At 38.9% G+C, this 17,794-nt stretch overlaps 1 protein-coding gene across 1 annotated transcript in view; it reads right to left on the reverse strand.

Annotated features, from left to right (window-relative positions):
• Positions 1-16,185, reverse strand: part of PIKFYVE (phosphoinositide kinase, FYVE-type zinc finger containing) — a 73,219-nt gene extending 57,034 nt beyond the window's left edge. The window contains 6 exon segments of the mRNA XM_032479169.1: positions 619-826; positions 6,563-6,734; positions 7,422-7,540; positions 10,780-10,929; positions 12,339-12,519; positions 16,024-16,185. Of these exon segments, the coding sequence (XP_032335060.1) occupies positions 619-826; positions 6,563-6,734; positions 7,422-7,540; positions 10,780-10,929; positions 12,339-12,510 (821 nt within the window). The 5' untranslated portion in view covers positions 12,511-12,519; positions 16,024-16,185.
• Positions 16,186-17,794: the final 1,609 nt, after the last annotated feature.

A 17,794-nucleotide genomic window follows, 5' to 3' on the forward strand; every position in this document is an offset into this window, starting at 1 on the left:
GAAAACTATTTAGCTATAGAAAAAAAAAAAAAAATCAGAAACTGATGAACCTAGGATTCTAATTCAAACAATTCCAAGTCACTTCCAAGAAAGAGTTAGTAACATCTTCTACTACCAGACAACATAGCATATTTAGACATATGAAAAAACATGAAATGTCCCTTAGGAAGGAAAAAAAAACTAATTTCATTTACATTGAAACCTTCATTTCATTTACAAATATCATGAGTACAAATTTTAAGCCTCCTCTGAGGACTGAGAATCCTTCTCAAAGAAGCCTACTTTAGAAATTATTAATTTGAATCACTTCTGTTGCTTATTCAATAAACATAATCAAGACCATATATATGCCGTACACTGTTCTTGGTGCCAGGCATAGAACAATGAACAAGACAGACATAAAGTCTCTCCTCTTGTGGAGCTAACATTCTAATTAGTCAATATTATCACTATCCATAAACATTTTCTGTGATCCTTTCTGAGGCAAGCTGAGAAAAAAGAAGAAAATGGTTTATTCGCAAGAAACAATTCAAAGAAGTTAAATGTTAAAGCACTCATAGGTCATAAGACTCTCAGTATTTATCAAATACAAATAAATTTCTATTTAAGTGACAGTACCTTTGCCAGGCAAAATCATCCTCTAAAAATATGTTGCGGCTGGCTTTTCTACTCCCTACAGGTGTTCGGGGTTCACTCGGATCAAGTACAGAGACAGAGGAAGCAGAATCTGAAAGGGCATTCAAGTCTTCGCCAATGGAATTACTGTCCGTGGAATGAGCATAACTTAAGGCTATTTTCCTACAGTATGTACAAGCTCGGAGGTCCCCTAGGAGGGAAAAAAAAAAAAAGGAAATTAAGCAAAAGATAATTAATATATTACTTAACAGAATACATTAAACCTTTGGATTAATAGTTTACCTAGTAACAGGGAAATGTCTTCAAGCACAGAGTACCAAAAAAGACATTTTTTAAAAGTGAAGTAACTTTGTTAGCTCTGATATATTTTTAAAATCATTATTATGATCAATTCATCCAGGTATCCAAAATATCTGAAATATATATATTTTTTTAATTGAAGTACAGTCAGTTACAATTTGCCAATTTCTGGTGCACAGCACAATGCCCCAGTCATACATATACATATATATATTCATTTTCATATTCTTTTTCATTAAAGGTTATTACAAGATATTGAATAGAGTTCCCTGTGTTATACAGAAGAAATATCTGAAATATTTATAGCAAGTTAAAAAATTTGACTTAATGCACTAGAAAATTCTGCTTAAAAGAATATTTCTCAAGGTTCTAAAAGTGAAGTAACAGATCTATCAGAAACGGTAGGTTTAAGAAAAAAAAAATTTTTTTTAATTGAGTACATAAACCACAAACAGAAACACATTTTCCCCAGGTAACAAGCAAGGAGGAAAAAAAGTTATTTAGTTCTCTCTGTGAAGTCATGAAGAGCGGCCTCCACGAGGGGGCATAGTTTTAAAAATAAACAAAATTGTCTTATACACAACTTGAAATATGAGGGGGAAATGATAAAGGAAATTCTTATAATGAAAGTTTAGATGGAACTGAAACATTCTTGGGAGGACAAACAAAAAGGTTATTTAATAACTTTAAATGCTGTACTTTTTTTTCAGGATGTAGTCCAAATATAAGTTTTCATTACCATCCTGTTTGTCTCTAACAATTTTTATGTGATTCTGTGACATTTTAGTGTACTAAAAAAGGAGGTGATAAGTAAATTTTATTAGTAACACATTACTTAACAATTCTACCTTAATCCTTTTTATCATTAACATTAGAAAACTGAAGTGACATGGAGCAAAAGACTTCTAAAAGTCAACCGTACTGTGTTTTTTACCACAATTACTACCAAGTATAATAAAGGGTCTTTCATTTTTCATTTTAAGACAACTATCATGTAGTACTCAGTTTTATTAAATTATGCATGTACTTTAAGCAAAATTAAATTATCACTTATGTTATGTTACTCATTTCTAACACTATGATTCAACAGATGAATCTAAAGAAAAACATTTCCACTTCAATCAGGAACAACAAAAAAAATTGAAAAAAATTACCCAGTCCAGGATAAACGAGAGCACTAGGCCAAAGTACCAGCTGACCAAAACAGAATTCAGTAAGGAGATGAAATTACTATTCGCAAATAGGTCTTTAAGTTGACACAACAAAAACTCGTTCTTGCACTGTAAAGGAAGTCTCCCTCAACCAGTCAGCTATTAGAACGAAAATTATCAGATCAATAAAGGGAGCCAAGCTTGACCAGTTTCTACTTCATGAAGAATCTTCACCAGCAAGGGCCTACTAAGCACATGCCTATATTAAGTGATGGAGTTAAAAGGTTGATGGGATGCCACCCTGCTATCAAAGAACTCAGTCCACTGGAGACCACAGACACATTTAATTAAAAAGTTGCATGACAGATGCAGAGATACCACTGCTACTACCACCAATAATAGCTCAACATGAATTGACCCCTTTCAAATGCCCATGCAGTCTAGGTATTTATTCCAGGCCACGATGTACAATTGTGTCCAAAATCTATTACCCCATGTGCAGTGATTAATTTCATGTGTCAACTTGGCTGAGTCATTGTTTGGTCCAACAATGTCTAGTTGTAGTCTAGTTGTTGCTGCAAACTTTTTTTTTCTTTTAAGATATGGTTAACATTTACAATCTGCTGACGTTAGTTAGATTAACCTCCATAATGTGGGTGGGCCTCAACCAGTCATTTGATGGCCTTAAGGTCAAACACTGAGGATACCAGGAGGAAAAAAAGAATTCTAATTCCAGTCTTCAAGATAGAAATCCTGCCTGAGTTTCCAGCCTCCTAAGAATTCAGACTTGCTGGCTCCAATAATCATTTGAACCAATTCCTCAAAACAAACTTCTTTTTATGTATAAACATCTGTGCGCATGTATTGGGGATGTAAATATCCTATTAGTTCTGTTTCTCTGGAGAACCCTGACTTAAGATAAATTTTGGTACCAAGAGTAGTTCTAGTGTATGTGCTGCCAAAGCAAGCACCCAAGAGCAGTTCTAGAGTAACAAAACTTGAAGGATGAGTTTTCTAAATTGGTTCTTCAGTTTCTGGAACTGGTTCTCTGATTAAAAGTAATGAGGGCTCTATTCCTAGTAGTAAAGAGAATGCTGACAGTCCACGGTGTGATGTGGCCACAGAATAACATAAAATATCACCTACGGATACTCCTAATCAAATACTTGCAGAGGCAAAGATCTGGGCGACCATGTCTGTCATATCTTAGGACATTTTTTGTCACACTAATGGGTGTAATGAGATTAACTGCTCCTAACTGCAATGAACAGAGAAAAGAATGACCTCAGGAATTCAGATTCTCAGATTAAGAATTGTACAATGTACCTGAGTTTCTGTGTCTTCCCTGAAAGAAACCAAATATAGCTGCAGAACTAAGACTGCTGAAAATCAAACCAAGAGTCTCATCCTGCAAGTGAGTGAATCACAACACATGCTGTATCACTTAACCTTGCAATATGTCTGCTACTGAAGTAGGGAAACTGTTTATAAAGGAATGAGATCCTGAAAACTGGAATGGGGATATCTGGGAAGATCCCAATGAAGCCGAGAACACTGAACTCCCAATTTCTGCTTAGTCTTCTTTGCGAGTTAGAAGTAGCCTTTCCACTCTGTCTGAGATTAACCCTTCTTTGCCTGAGAAATTCACAACGGCCTCCCATGAGTTAGCTGCCTTGCAAGAAGACACTGCTTATTTCCCTCAGGACCCATTCCACTATCCTCTGCTTCTAGGCCTATAACAAGACTCAAGTCCCAGCAGACCCTGAAACGTGAGTTATAAAGTGAGACCCATGAGTAGACAGATACACTACACTTCAGAAGAACTACATTTTTTTCCCAACTCAAACAGAAACCCAGGGAATATGCGTGGGAATGGATATCAAGGGTATAGGATAACAATGGAAAGAATATAAAATTGGATCAAACTGAATTTATTGACATAGGCCCATTAAGCAGAGATTCTGGATGTTGCAGCTCAAGGTGTTAAAAGGGTCTCTACCAGTCTGGTTAATCAGTCTGGTTAATCTGGTTGGCCAACCCTAAATGAAAGTGCAATGGCAGAATCATCCTGGAATGCTATAAAAGAAGGGATCCAAAGGCACAGGGAGACTGTAATGTTAAGAGCAGATTTACCAAGTAAGATCTGCTCACTCGCCCCAGGGAAATCCACCAGACATACCTTTCACCAACGCTATAAGAAATACACTGTATACCACAGGGAACTATATTCAATATCTTGTAATAACCTATAATGAAAAAGAATATGAAAACAAATATATATATATTCATGTATGACTAAACTATTATGCTGTACACCAGAAATTGACACAACACTGTAAACTAACTATACTTCAATAAAAAATAAATAAATAAATGTATGAAGTAATGATTGAAATACTTTCTAAAAAAAAAAAAAAGACTACAAGAAAAAAAAAAATCTATGAAGGAAGCTCCTGCATCCTTGTAGAGGTCACTCTTCCTTGCAGGTCAGAAATCATAGAGGGAACTGCTGGCACTGAACTGGGAAACCTAAGTGCAATGGGGACCACTGGACCCCAGGGTGACAGGGGCAAAGTGGCGGCATTTAATCACCAAAAACAAGGTGTGCATGTCACCATAACAGATAGCAGTTAAAAGTGTAATTAGAATAGTGACATAATAAAGATCTATGGCACTGATTACAGTGTTCCTAAAAGTAAGACATAGAAAACAAACTTATGGTTACCAGGGGGGAAAAGGGAGTGGGAAAGGATAGACTGGGAGTTCAAGATTTGCGGATAATAACTACTATAATATAAAATAAACAACAAGTTTATACTGTATAGCACAGGTAATTATTTTCAATAGCTTATAATAACCTATAATGAAAAAGAATATGAAAAGAAATATATGTATGTATATGTATGACTGAAGCATTATGCTGTACACCAGAAACTGACACAACACTGTAAACTGACTATACTTCAATAAATAAATTTTAAAAATTGGAAAAAAAAGTAAATGGGTAGTCTACTAAATTCTTACACGATTTGTATAAGAAAAAGAGTTGTAGATCAAGTGAACAGAAGTCTAGCTTGAATCAAAAAAGAGTCATTACCCCTCAGCCAATTCTCAGACTTGAGCCATTTACAGACCGAGAATTCCCTGAATGAAGGGAGGCTGGGTCACCCTGAGGAAGAACCCCACCACACTGCCAAAAAACGTGCACTGCTAATCTTCCTACTAGCCTCCCCAAGGGACTACAGCCTTTTACCAGGGTGACTGTGCTTTGAGAAAAAGGTAATAGTCAAACTTGCGGGGATTACTGGACTTTGGCTCGGAACTAACACCAATTCAAAGAGGCCTAAAACATTACTGTGGTTTACCACTCAGGGCAGGGGCTTATAGAGGTGAGGCAATCGGTGGAGTTTCAGCAAAGGTCCATCTTACAGGGAGTTCAGTGGGTCCCTGCATCCATTTGTGGTTATCCCCTAGTCCTAGAATATATAACTGGAATAGACATACTCAGCAAATGGCAGACTACCTATAATTGTTCCCTGACCTGTGGGGTGAGGGCTATTATGGTAGTTCTGGCCTCCAGAATTGTGAGACAACAAATTTCTGTTTGTTGTAAGCCACTCAGTTTGTGGTATTTTGTTAGGAAAGCCCTAAGGAACCAATACACCAACCATATTAACAAGACAGGGTTAAATCCTAATGGTAATGGGAGCTTTGAGAGGGTTTTAGACAGGGGAATATCTTGACATGATCAAATAAGCATTTTATAGGATATTGATTAAAGTATGAAAAATGAGTTACAAGTACGGAAAAACTAAAAGTAAAAAAAAAATCTTTTAAAGGCTGTAGCCATAAGCTGCATGGAAGATAATTTGGGTCTGAAGCAGTTTAGGGAGGAAAAAAGTGAATAAGGCCAAAAGAAAGATCTGTATGATAAAAATAACAGGAGAGAGATGCTAAGGGTGTTCTCTTTTTGGTATCTCTGTCAACCTTCCACTCCCTAATCACTGTATAAATCCATACACCATGGTTTAGTTTTTTCTGCTTCAAAAAATAATTTTAAATTTCTACATTACTAAAATTTAGGGAAGAATATGAGTAAATGCAATTTGCTAAAGCAGCGTGTCATATAACCTAAGGAATATCTGTGTTTTGTAAAATAAAAACTCTCACAGTAATGTAAAGCAATGATCTACTCTACCCACCCTGTCTAGTAAATAAAAGTTAACCATCCCATGGCTGTTTGCTCACATTTGTGATACACTGTCTTTTACTCTTCTTATTTATGAGCATCCGTATCTGCTTTATTATTCGACTAAAGGTCCTGAAAAGCAAAGCCGTGTCTCCCTCAGGTTTACATCCCCTCATGTGTCTCACATGTAAACTCCAAAATAAAAAATGACTTAATATGGATCCTGTGTTATAATTATTTTACAATCACCTTTGAAAACTGTAAAACTGTCAATAAATGCATTTACCTGTATAACCCATAAATTTTCCAGGGATTTCTTGATTGCAGCAACGACTGCAAAAAATCTGCCCACACAGTCGGCAGTGATGTCTGCGCCTAAAAGTGGTAAATTTCTCATTACAGTCATAGCACTCTTTACACTGGCTATCTGGCATCCAGTATTGCTTCAGGTCACTATCCTGTAACAAGAAAAAAATGTGAGGCTTCTTGAAAATATTGATTATTTAGATGCAATGCAAATGCGATGCTAATCAAAATCCTAGAAGGTTTCTTTTGCAGAAATTAACAAGCTGTTTCTAAAATTAATATGAGAATGCAAAGGGCCAAAATGATCAAGACGATTTTGAAGAATAAGATGAAGGACTTGTAGTATCAGCCATTAAGACTTATTCTAAAGCTACAAAGTTCTAGACAGAGTATTAGTACAATGATAGAAAAAAATGGAGCTGTGGAAGGGCACCCAGGCACACCCTCACATATACATATGGACTTATGACAAGACTATAACACAATCAGTGAAGGGTGGTCTTTAAAAAAAATGGTGCTGGGTCAAATTGGACATCCACAAGAAAAAAATGAATCCTGACTGCCTATACTTCACACAAATAATAAACCTTCCTAAAGAAACCATGGGAGAATAGTTACTGCCCCTGGGCTAGAAAAACACTTCTTAAACACAAAAAGCACAACCCATAAAAGGAAAAAAAAATTGATAAATTAAAGTTAAGAATTTATGTGTAAAAATATGGTGTTCACAGCTGGAGTTAGTATTAACTGACCTTTCTTTCAAGTGGCATCATACCACTCTCCTGAGTACAGCATGATGCCTACATTATAAGCAATCTCCTAAAGCCTTTAGACAGTACCTGGCTCTTCCCCTCCATGATTTCCTTGAGGCGTTTTAATACTGTACTGAGGCTTCGGAGCTGAACAGCTGTACGAGGGTCATGACCTCCAAAGGCAGGTTCTGCTTTCCTTCTGGCGTCTAAGTCAGATTTACAAAAAAAAAAAAAAAAAACAAAACAAAAACAAAAAACCTTAATAGTCCGTACTATTGATGCAAAGTGCCTCTTATTTTAGTATATACTTATGTTCTCCCAGCCAGTGATATGGACTGAGAGGTAAAACTAGTCTTGTTAAGAGTAAAAGGCTAGTGAAAGTGTTTATTACCATGTAAAACACTGCTTCACAAGAAAATAAAGGCTACCTGAGACAAGCACTGTCTGAGACCACCGATGATTTTGAGACCGGGATGGGAACATCACTTAACGTGGTCCAAAATTCATTAATGACTTCTTGGGTTCTTTGGTCTCAAGACATAATAAATAGCTGCTAGAGATTTAGCAGAAGGGAAAGCAATCCCAGTGAGTTATCCTAGCCTAGTCTCTACACTTAAACAGGTCAGCAACAGGGTTGAACAGTTCAGTTCAGTCTGTAGACCAGAAACCCAAAGGCTTACGGAGTAGGTCATCAGAAAGGAATTGAATGGCCAGTCCCCACAGAATCTGACAGACTTCAGAGCATCCAGGATGACTTGTAAGTTATCCACAGACTTCCCTTCATCAATGTCCAAGCAGGTTTCTCTTCACCAAAGAACTGCTAGAACTCCAATTCTGCCCTTCCCTGCCACCTCCGCATTCCTGCGGCTTTAAGCTGGAAAGGATCACTTGCTCTTGAGATAGCAATACTGGAGCCAGTCCTGTCACTAGTAAGACAAGCCTACATTCCAGAATGTGGTGTGCACACAAAGCTGTCATATATTACTTCCTTATTGTTAGAGCAAGATTACAACTACAGTTTCTACCTATTCCTGGCTCCAGCAGTTATTAAACCTAAGGATGAAGTAGAGGTGGCTCAACAAAAAGGATGAACATCCCTATCAGCTTAAACTCATTAACCTAACAACCTATGGCAAAGCAAGCTGGAAAATACCCCACCCTAAATCTTCCCCAAACTCATTTATTTGCTAGGTTTGCTTAAGGTATTCTTTACTTTGGTCAGGTGGGAAAGAAAGGATTACTAAGAAATGAAAGGTTGGTATCTAAATCTAAACTGACAAAGAACTTTCCAAGATATTAATCATGGAAATAATCATATAAACTGTACCTATGTTAGGAAACTTTGAAAACTTTATCTTTCTATAAATAATATCTTAATTCCAGCAGACACATCAGATGTGTTTCTAGAACAAAAATGTATAGGTATTAGAAGACCAAATTGTTCTTGAGTCTCCATGATAAACCAACTCTCCATGATTTATGAATTGAAAAGGAGGCAGATAAAGCTGTTACAACAGTAAGGCTGTGTTTCCATGCATGGACAACAATTAACTGTGAAGCCCCTTGAGCTTAGCCACTTTGGAATATAAGCGAGTAGAAACAGCACTGTCCATTGAAAAAGAAGGAGCAAGACTGTTCCTAGAGCCAGCAGAATCACAGATCACAGATCATGGATGAAGATGAAAGAGACTAAGAGAAAATCTGTCAAGTACTCTGCCTTCAAGCAAATCATCTTAGTTGCTGCTATTATAAAATAAATATTACAAAATTAGATGACTTTCTAATGTCACAGAGCTAGTAAATAGTGAAATCACAGCTTTTGAGTAGGAAAACTAGAAAACTAGAACTGGACCGATCAAACAGACCCAGGCTTGTGAAGCTCAAATGCCTAGAGCAGTAGCTCACAGTGAAAAGGAATGTGACAATGAATATATGTATGTTCACGTATAACTGAAAAACTGCTCTACACTGGAAATTGACACAACATTGTAAACTGACTATAACTCAATAAAAAAGTTAAAAAAATTTTTTTTTAAATGCCTAGAGCAGCTAAGGTAGAATCAAACAATCAAAGAATCACGTGGACTTATAAAGACAATAAGGAAAGGTGGGGACTGCAGCAAACTAGACATACAAACTCCACCTAGTGATATTTAAGTTCAAGTTTATCAAAACACCAAGGCAAGGACTGGTAGGCTGTCAGTCTGTAACTTCTAAAAGATTATATTCTAGTCCAACTCCTCAATTTTACAAATGAAGAAATCCTATGCTTCGTTCAGCACAGGATTTAGTCAAAAGAGCTCCCTTAACAAAAATAGGAGTGTTACCACAGGGTCAGGTTCAAGAGAAAAGGAGAGTTTAAGGTTAAAAGGTTAACGTGGGAATGGTCTCTCTCTTCCATCCATTTGGAGTAAAGAGCTCACTTTCTTCATCTCCCTCTTCCCACCTTCTGGTTCTTCCTTTCAAATGGCCGACATAACCCAGGCTGAGGCCCTCTGCCCTGAACCTGCAGAGTGCCAGCTCTACTCCAGTCCTCAGGGAGAAACTCTTCTGGTCGGTTTCTGCTCCTCCTCTGACCCACCAGAAGAGGGTTCTGAGCCAAGTCTCAACAAGCAATGAAGTATCCTTCTGCGAACCACTGTTACCTGCGCCTGCCTATCTTTCACCCAAAGATCTCATGGGGAAAACTGGCCAGAGAAGACAGGATCTGACGTTCAGGGACACCTGATTTCCAAGGCTACACACCTCCCCCTCGATTATGCTCTCTCTCACAGCCTTTCTCCTGTCACCCTGAGTTGGGCAAATGATTGCACTGAGTTTAATAATCTAACAGAAATAAGACATAAAACAACTCCCTTTATCTAGTTTCTCGATTCAGGCACTGATCTCAGCCTGTGCTCAACAGAACGGCATGAAAATGAAGATGACCGCGTAGCAGACCAGGATGGAGAACAAACAGGCGAGAGGAGCTCAGCTTATCCAGCCACACTGACAGTTTGCACCCCAACAAGGACAGAAGGCCAAGAGCAAGTGGCAGCCCACTAATGGAGCTGAGAGACTTCCGCAGCCAGAGGCATGCACATCACATTACACTGGCCACCCCAAGAACAGATGCAGCATTCAGTCACAAAGTTGAAACTAACCTGCGTTCTCCTGGGGCTGCTGCAAACTGTTCTCTGCTGAAACCCAAGCAAGTAATTAATCAAAAAACAGTCACGAGATCTATCTCTGCCTTGCCTAAATTAAAGTTTAATAAAATGTTTAAGAATTCTTTCTTAGGTATCAGCAAATTCTTTCACTATCAAGGTAACAGTCTCATTAATTCTGAAGAGTGACTGACTATTCTAAACAGCAAAAAAGTTAAGTCAATAAACAACCTGGGAAACACAGTGACTGTGGGAAAATCTAACACACAGAGAGAAATGAAAGAAGAACACTGCCCTACCTAACACTGAAGATCGCCGCTGGAGCTCCTCATTAAGCTGTTTTTTATAAGGTGTGGGTGATCTCACAGATTGTGTCCTCGAAGGCAGCTGAGGGCTGGTCCAACCTCCACTCAGAGACTGCTGCTCTCCCTGGCCCCCTTCTGCTCTCTCTGTGGCAAAGGAAAGCTTGGAATTATCGGAAAATTGAGACTCAGAGTTCAGCAAAGAGAAGGAAATACATGAGATTTTAAGGAAAGAGTGTATACTTGTATTCTGCACCTAAATAAAAATTACGTTTTGTTTTGTTTTTTAATTCAAAGAAGGTGGCAAAATTACAGGCCAATAATTACATCTTTGGGATATGTGACCTTCAGTTTGTTTTACTTTTCATTAGAAATATTAAAGGAAACAATGCAAGCATCACATGAAGGCAGAGATATGTTGTTGTTGTTGTTCTGTTTTATTGATGGGATAGACATACCCCTTGTGCTATTTAAACAGTGCCCAGTGAAGAGCAGGTGCTCAATAAACATTCGCTAAATAAAAAGATTACTGTCATATTATGGTTCAATTGAATATGGTAACCTAGGTGGGATACTGGAACAAAAAAAGGACATTACGTAGACACTGAAAAGCTATGAAAATAATGCATACTTAAGTTGGTAATAATACATCAATAATGGTTCACTAACTGTAATAAATGTACTATATCAATGTAAGGTGTTAATTAACCGGGGAGCCTGAGTGTAGGGGTATATGAGAACTCCTTGTATTATTTTCCCAATTTTTCCACAAATCTAAACCTATTCTAAAAAGTAAGATTCTTGAGGGTTTTTTTGTTTTTTTTAAAGATCATTGTCTTCAAAATGGTGTAATGGAGGTTTTATAGAGCTTTAAACGTGACTGCTAATAAGTCAGTTGATATCATTAAAATTTCTACTGAGTTAATTAAACTATTAACTCCCAAATCCCTTACAACTAGAGGGATTACTTTCTAACACATTTCAAACAACACAGCCAAATATAAAGCAAAAGATGTAGACCATATTTTTTTTTAATTCTTCCAATGAGTAAAAAATATGTCACTTAAAAAGAGCTCATTTTTAAAATACCTTTTCATTTGGTGTCATTAAATGTACACCTTAACCTAATGGGTTTAAGCAAACAAGGCCTTGCTGACACCTTTCAATTTTTGAAAAATAAGAATCTTTCCTCCCATGTGCTGGTTCTTTAGATTCACTGCTATAATTAAAATCTTTTGGCTATTAACCCTTAAAAGAGTAAAGTCTATTCTATGAACTTAAGAAAACTGAAATATATTAAGGAAAAAAAAATGCTAACTTCTCTTTAAAAAGAGACCTCCTTTCAACATTTAGTTTTCAATTCAGATCTTCAGTTGCCAATAATATAAAAAATTTTTGTATTTCTCTTCTTATGTAGTTAACCCCAGTGACCTATGATTAAAGCTGCCTCCTTGTTAATATTTCACTTTCTTGCAAAGACACAGCATGAAAGTTGAACAAGAGAATTTCAGAGAATCAAGACTGTAGGTTCTCTGGTCTTTAAGAATAAGTCTTACCTTTGTTAAATCGAAAGAGATTTACAAAAGAACTATACGCTGATTTAAAAGGAGGCTCGTCCTGATCAGGAGTCAAAGGTTTAAAGTGTGTGAGATGAGAAGGACTAGTAGGAGATCGAGGCAAATCACTAGCAGAGTCCAATGTTGGGGAAGTCTTATCATCTGTGGCCATTTCATGAGTCTAAAACAAAAGAAATAAACAAAAGATGTAAGTTCCTCAGGAAGCCCAACAGTTGATTGCAAATAGCATCCAAATATCTAGACATCTGACTTCAAAAATTCGGACAGATGAAAACCAAAGACTAAATAAAACTAGGTTAGTACATATTTCAAATTAAGATTTGAAAAGGAAGAGCCTCAATCATCTAAAACCAGGATTGTATGTAATCAATTTAATTTTCAACATTACCATTCAAATTATAGAAAATACCAAAATTATCAAAAATTTGGAGGTAAGGTACAAATATTAGCAGGTAAAAAGAATTTAAAAGATTTTTTTTACACAAGCATACAAATTCCTCAAAGTTTTATTCTGCTTATTTCTGTCTTTTCCTTTATAAAAAAATTATATAAATTTCCACAAAAAGGAAATGAAATCGTCATCCCTTAGTGACATTTCTGTTCAGCCTCAAAACTACCTCAGGTTATGCTTCATCACCTCTGAGAAGTATCCAGATCAACAAGCTGTTCCCCATCACCTTGTCTCCTAGGCACAGGCACCTGGTTTTCCTCTTTTTAAGCCTAAACTTGTATAGGCACTACAATAAAGATCTTAAAAAGGGCTTTTTTGGTAATAACCCAAAATCATAATTCAACCAAAGCAGTAAAGTGAACCACATCACCAGATGAAGGTTACAGAAAAGCTATTTCCTGCCATATCGAATACTTCAAATAAAAGAGAAGAACCATGAACTATTTATAAACTCATCATTAAAATGCTGCAGTTTATAATCTAATTTACACTTTACAAAGAGGACATTACACTCATAAAATGCTTTTCACTTTCAAAGTCCTATCGGCCATCTCATTTCATTTTTACAAAATCCTGGAAGATACAGAGCTGGCCTTATTACTACATTTTTACCTTTGAGGCAACCAACGTACACTGAACCGAAAACAAGTTCCTCGAGGGTCACACAGCTAGTCGGTGGTAGAGCCATAAATGGATGTCAAGTTTTACCCCAGAATTATTCTTTAGAGCAAAATTAGTTTTGTAACTCTTCAGACTTCCAATTCTGGTCTACCTGAATTCTAACTACTCGGGACGTTGCCTGATTAATAATTTAATTAATTATTAATTAAACAAAGCAAAAATGAAACCACTGACGAACAGAACTTTGGCAACATTTAATGGAACGGAGGGCGGGGGTAAGGAAAGGAGGAAGAAAAGGAGGAAGAAGAGGAAGGGGCGGGGGGTAGGGTGGGAAGGGGGACAAAAGAGGAGGAAGCAAAGAGGGAAAGAAGAACTCCCCTTTGAAAGTGTCATGACAATCCGTATTCCAGCACAAAGGGTTGGAAAACCAGCTGGTGATTGATCAAGTGTAAATTCAAAAAGGTATAAAAGTGGGGTGTGGTGGGGGAAGAGGGCACTGGAGAGAAAGGATAATGTGAGGGCAACAACAATCTGAAGACCTCAGAGAACAGCCTACATTCCACTTTGACACAAGCAACATGAGAAGCAGAGTTAGCAACCCTCCTAAAGAGTCTTGGCATTACACCACAGGGTCACCCACTACAGACTATCATTAGGCTTTGGAGATGTGGGGATAAAAATTACCATGAAAACACACACCAAGTGTAGTTTCTGAAACAAATACAATCACAGAGTTAATCTTAGTAACAACATTAACGATACCACAATCCTGAGAAAACTACCTTACAGCTCTTATTCTCCAGCAGCTTAATAACTGCCTGTGATAAAAAACTAGGACTCTTTCCTATCTGAGGAGTAATTAGAAGTATCAACTGACTCATTCAAAGCCCTCTCATATTACCAGCACTTTGCCTCTTCTCAGTTGAAGGCTACTAGTCTATGCAGACCCACTGCGCTCTATCAAGAGGCTAATCAGGTAATGAAATTTAGAAAATCAGCCTGCTCTACCAGGCAAACCAAAATCTTAGCAGATGAAAAAATCCAAGCATCAGTTCAGTCATTTCTAAGTACTGTTTTTTAATATTTAAAACATATTTATCGCCCATGTGGGACAAAGTTCTAGTTTTCTGATTTCCTACCCAGCCTTACTTCCAACATGAGGCACTATATATGGCTCCATGACCTATAACTCTATAGAATAACAAGAGCACAAAAATGAGAATTTTTACGTCTGTAATAAGGATTGTTGAAGACTGGATCGTTAAGAATATTATTGAAACCCATGATTTTACAACAAGGTTCTAATGTTCTAAAGAAAGTGATTTAGTCTACTTGCAACATGCTTTTATAGTCGGAAGAGAATTATTTCAATGCTATGAATGAACATACAGATGCACTAAAATAAAAAAGGAAATAGAAAAACAAACAAAAAAACATTTAACAATGCAAGACAGCTGAATACCAGAAATGTTAGTTCCCATCTACAAAGATGTTTTTGTTCAATTTTTGATCGACATACCAACAGATCAAGGTTTTCTAAAGGAAAACCACATGATCCATATTACTCTCCCCATAAAAAAGAAAAAGGGAGGACACGGACGGTAGTCTTGCTCTGCAGAAGAAACTTAACCTGCCCATCTTTGTCACAAACTCGAATCCAACCGAAAGAAACTAAGAATATCTTTTGTAAGAACTCTGATAGTGGGAGTTTGGATGTGCCAGAAAACAAGACTCAAATAAATCAGAAATAAGATTCAAATAAGTCAGAAATAAGCACAAAATACCAAGAGGCAACTTCTGCTGTCAACATAGGAGTAATTTTACAAGAGGATGCGCTGAATCTGGACAGGATAATTTAATAAATGCACTCATCAGATAAACAATAACTTGACTCACACAGAATTCCAGCATTTCTCGTATTTCTTTAATGTCTTACTTGTAATTTCTATGTTGAACAGAAGAGTGCTAATTCCTAAAAATACTCCATTCTCATCCTGTTAGGAACGTTCTAAACAAGAAGAAAATACAAACTGGGAAATCAAGTCTCCTTCCTCAAGAGCCTGTGAAACACAGGTACAAATGTTAAACCTACAAGGAGCAAAGGCAAGCACTGAAGGAGGTATGTATACATCTGAAACCCTACTACTGGTGTCGTTTCTGTACATGAGAAACTTTCTCGTCCTGTCTACGGATGCACCTTCGAAACACAGGCTCAGAGCTTATCCATCAGCGGGAGGAGAACTGGACTCTGCACCTCTGAAATAAACTCAAGTACACGGGACAAGAGAGGGGCGAGGGAACTTCAAATGTTTCCAAGGAAATCTCTTCAAGAACAGCCCCACCCGGCTCCCTTCCCCACTAGCCAGGCAAGGGGCAGCCGGAGAATCAGGGGGGCCGACTGACTGCGGGCCCAGGCTCTCTGCCCTTCCTTGCCCACCCTCGGCCGCAGCCCGGCCTCAGCCGCGGTGGAGAAGCCCCAGCTCTCGCCTTCACTTCAGACTTCCCCTCCGCTCCGGCCCCGGAGCTTCCCAAACTGGCCGCCTTCCCGGCCCTCAGCCCCAGCGGGGCCGCGCGCCAGACCGCCTTCCTTACCTGCGCCTCCTGCCCGGCCCCGCCGGCCCACCCTCCACCCCAGCCTCCGCTTCGCCCGGTTCAGGCGCAGCAATGGGGCTCGGGAGCTCGGCGCCGCGGTAGCCTGGACGCCGGCGGTTGCGGCAGGAAGCAAGGCTGCTTACATGGTTGCTGCGGCCTCTCGCTTCCCCCCACCCAACGCTCCGCCCCCAGTTCCTCCTCCCCTCCAATCCGCAATTCCGCCCGGCGCAGGCTCCGCCCCCCCCTCCCCGCCCGCACGACGTTCGGATCAGAAGCTCAGGCAGAAGAAGTCCAGCCCAGATAGAGTCGTGCTCGACACCTTGACGGTGATTAGGCCGCCTCAGCCTTGCTAGAGGAAGCCACGGCGGCTGCGCGCGTGAGCATCACGCGTGCGGGTCACCGGATGGGTGCCCGCTAGACCGCGGTTACCGTATGTGTTCGATGATGTGGGCACATATAATGTGTTACCGCGCTCAGCGTTCTAACGGTCTGACATTCTCTGGCGTAATATGGAGCATTTGTGTTCAGAGTGAAGACTGTTACCAGACTTGAGTGACTAGCCGTGTGACCTTAAACAGAAGATCGACTTCTTTAGGCTCTAGACCTCTTACCTGTAAAACGGGGCCAATACTAGTACACACTTCACAGATAGTTTTTTGAAGATTAAAGGTAAACATTGTACGTAAGGAAGCATTTGACAGTGTCTACTCCAGAATAAGTGACATTAGTTCTATAGCTAATTTTTCAAGTGTTGTATTGCAAAGACAGGCGCAAATAGTTACCAAGTCCCGTCTAGCTCAGCCTGGCCAGCATTATCCATCATTTTGTCCTGCTATGAGTATTATGCAGTTAGCTGAAAAGAAAATGCCAAAACCTGCTGATCACAATTGTGAGACTTGGCAGGGACAGTCAGAAAGGAAATGAAACCCAAAGAGAGGTACTATTTTAAATAAATTCTGCAGGCCCTTTTTTCCAAGGGTTGTTGCAAATTCCTACCCAGTTTCCTGAAGCCTGACGGCTGATACCAGTGTAAATTCCGGTTACCATTCTCAGCTGGGCCCCTCAGCAATCGTCCTAGGAGTCTGAAGTCATCTTCCCCTTCCACTCCTCATTACTGCTATTCTGCACTGTCCTGCCCCACCCCCACTACCTTGACTATCATTCTCAGCAAGAGAATCTCATCTACCTGAGAGAAACAGCACCACATTTACCTGCAGCCACATGTACCCTGGCCTGACTCTTGCCCTCACCTCTGGGAGAAAGGAGCATCTTCTTCCCCAGCTCAGTCCTACCAGCCCTCAGTCCACCCTCTCCTATCTCCCCTGGGAGTCTGCAACATATCATCAACCTCTCTTTTTCCAATGACTCTTCCTCCTCAAGCCCATAAACATGCTCAAGTCTATGCCTTCCAAAAACAAACAAAAACACAAGCAAAAAAAATTCCCCCCTTGTAATTAGGATGTTAATATTTCATAAACCTACAATAAAGTATAAATAAAGACCAAGAGAGCATATGAACAGAACAGATAGCCCCGTCAAAGCCCTAGTGTATATAGAAACTCCATATATGGTGTTAGAAGATAATCTGAGGCATATTAAAACTTTTAAGGGTTTATTTGAGCAAGAATCAGACACTGCCAAAAGCAAAGTTAGAGGCACTCCAGCGACAGGAACTAGGGGAAAGACAAAGAGGAAAGGCAGAGCAAGCAAATTATTTGATTGGCTATAGATTAAGCTGTTGCTCTATTTGGGAAAGCCTAGGTGGCTGTCC

This window comes from Camelus ferus, chromosome 5, assembly GCF_009834535.1.
Source record: "Camelus ferus isolate YT-003-E chromosome 5, BCGSAC_Cfer_1.0, whole genome shotgun sequence".
Taxonomy (NCBI): Eukaryota; Metazoa; Chordata; class Mammalia; order Artiodactyla; family Camelidae; genus Camelus; species Camelus ferus.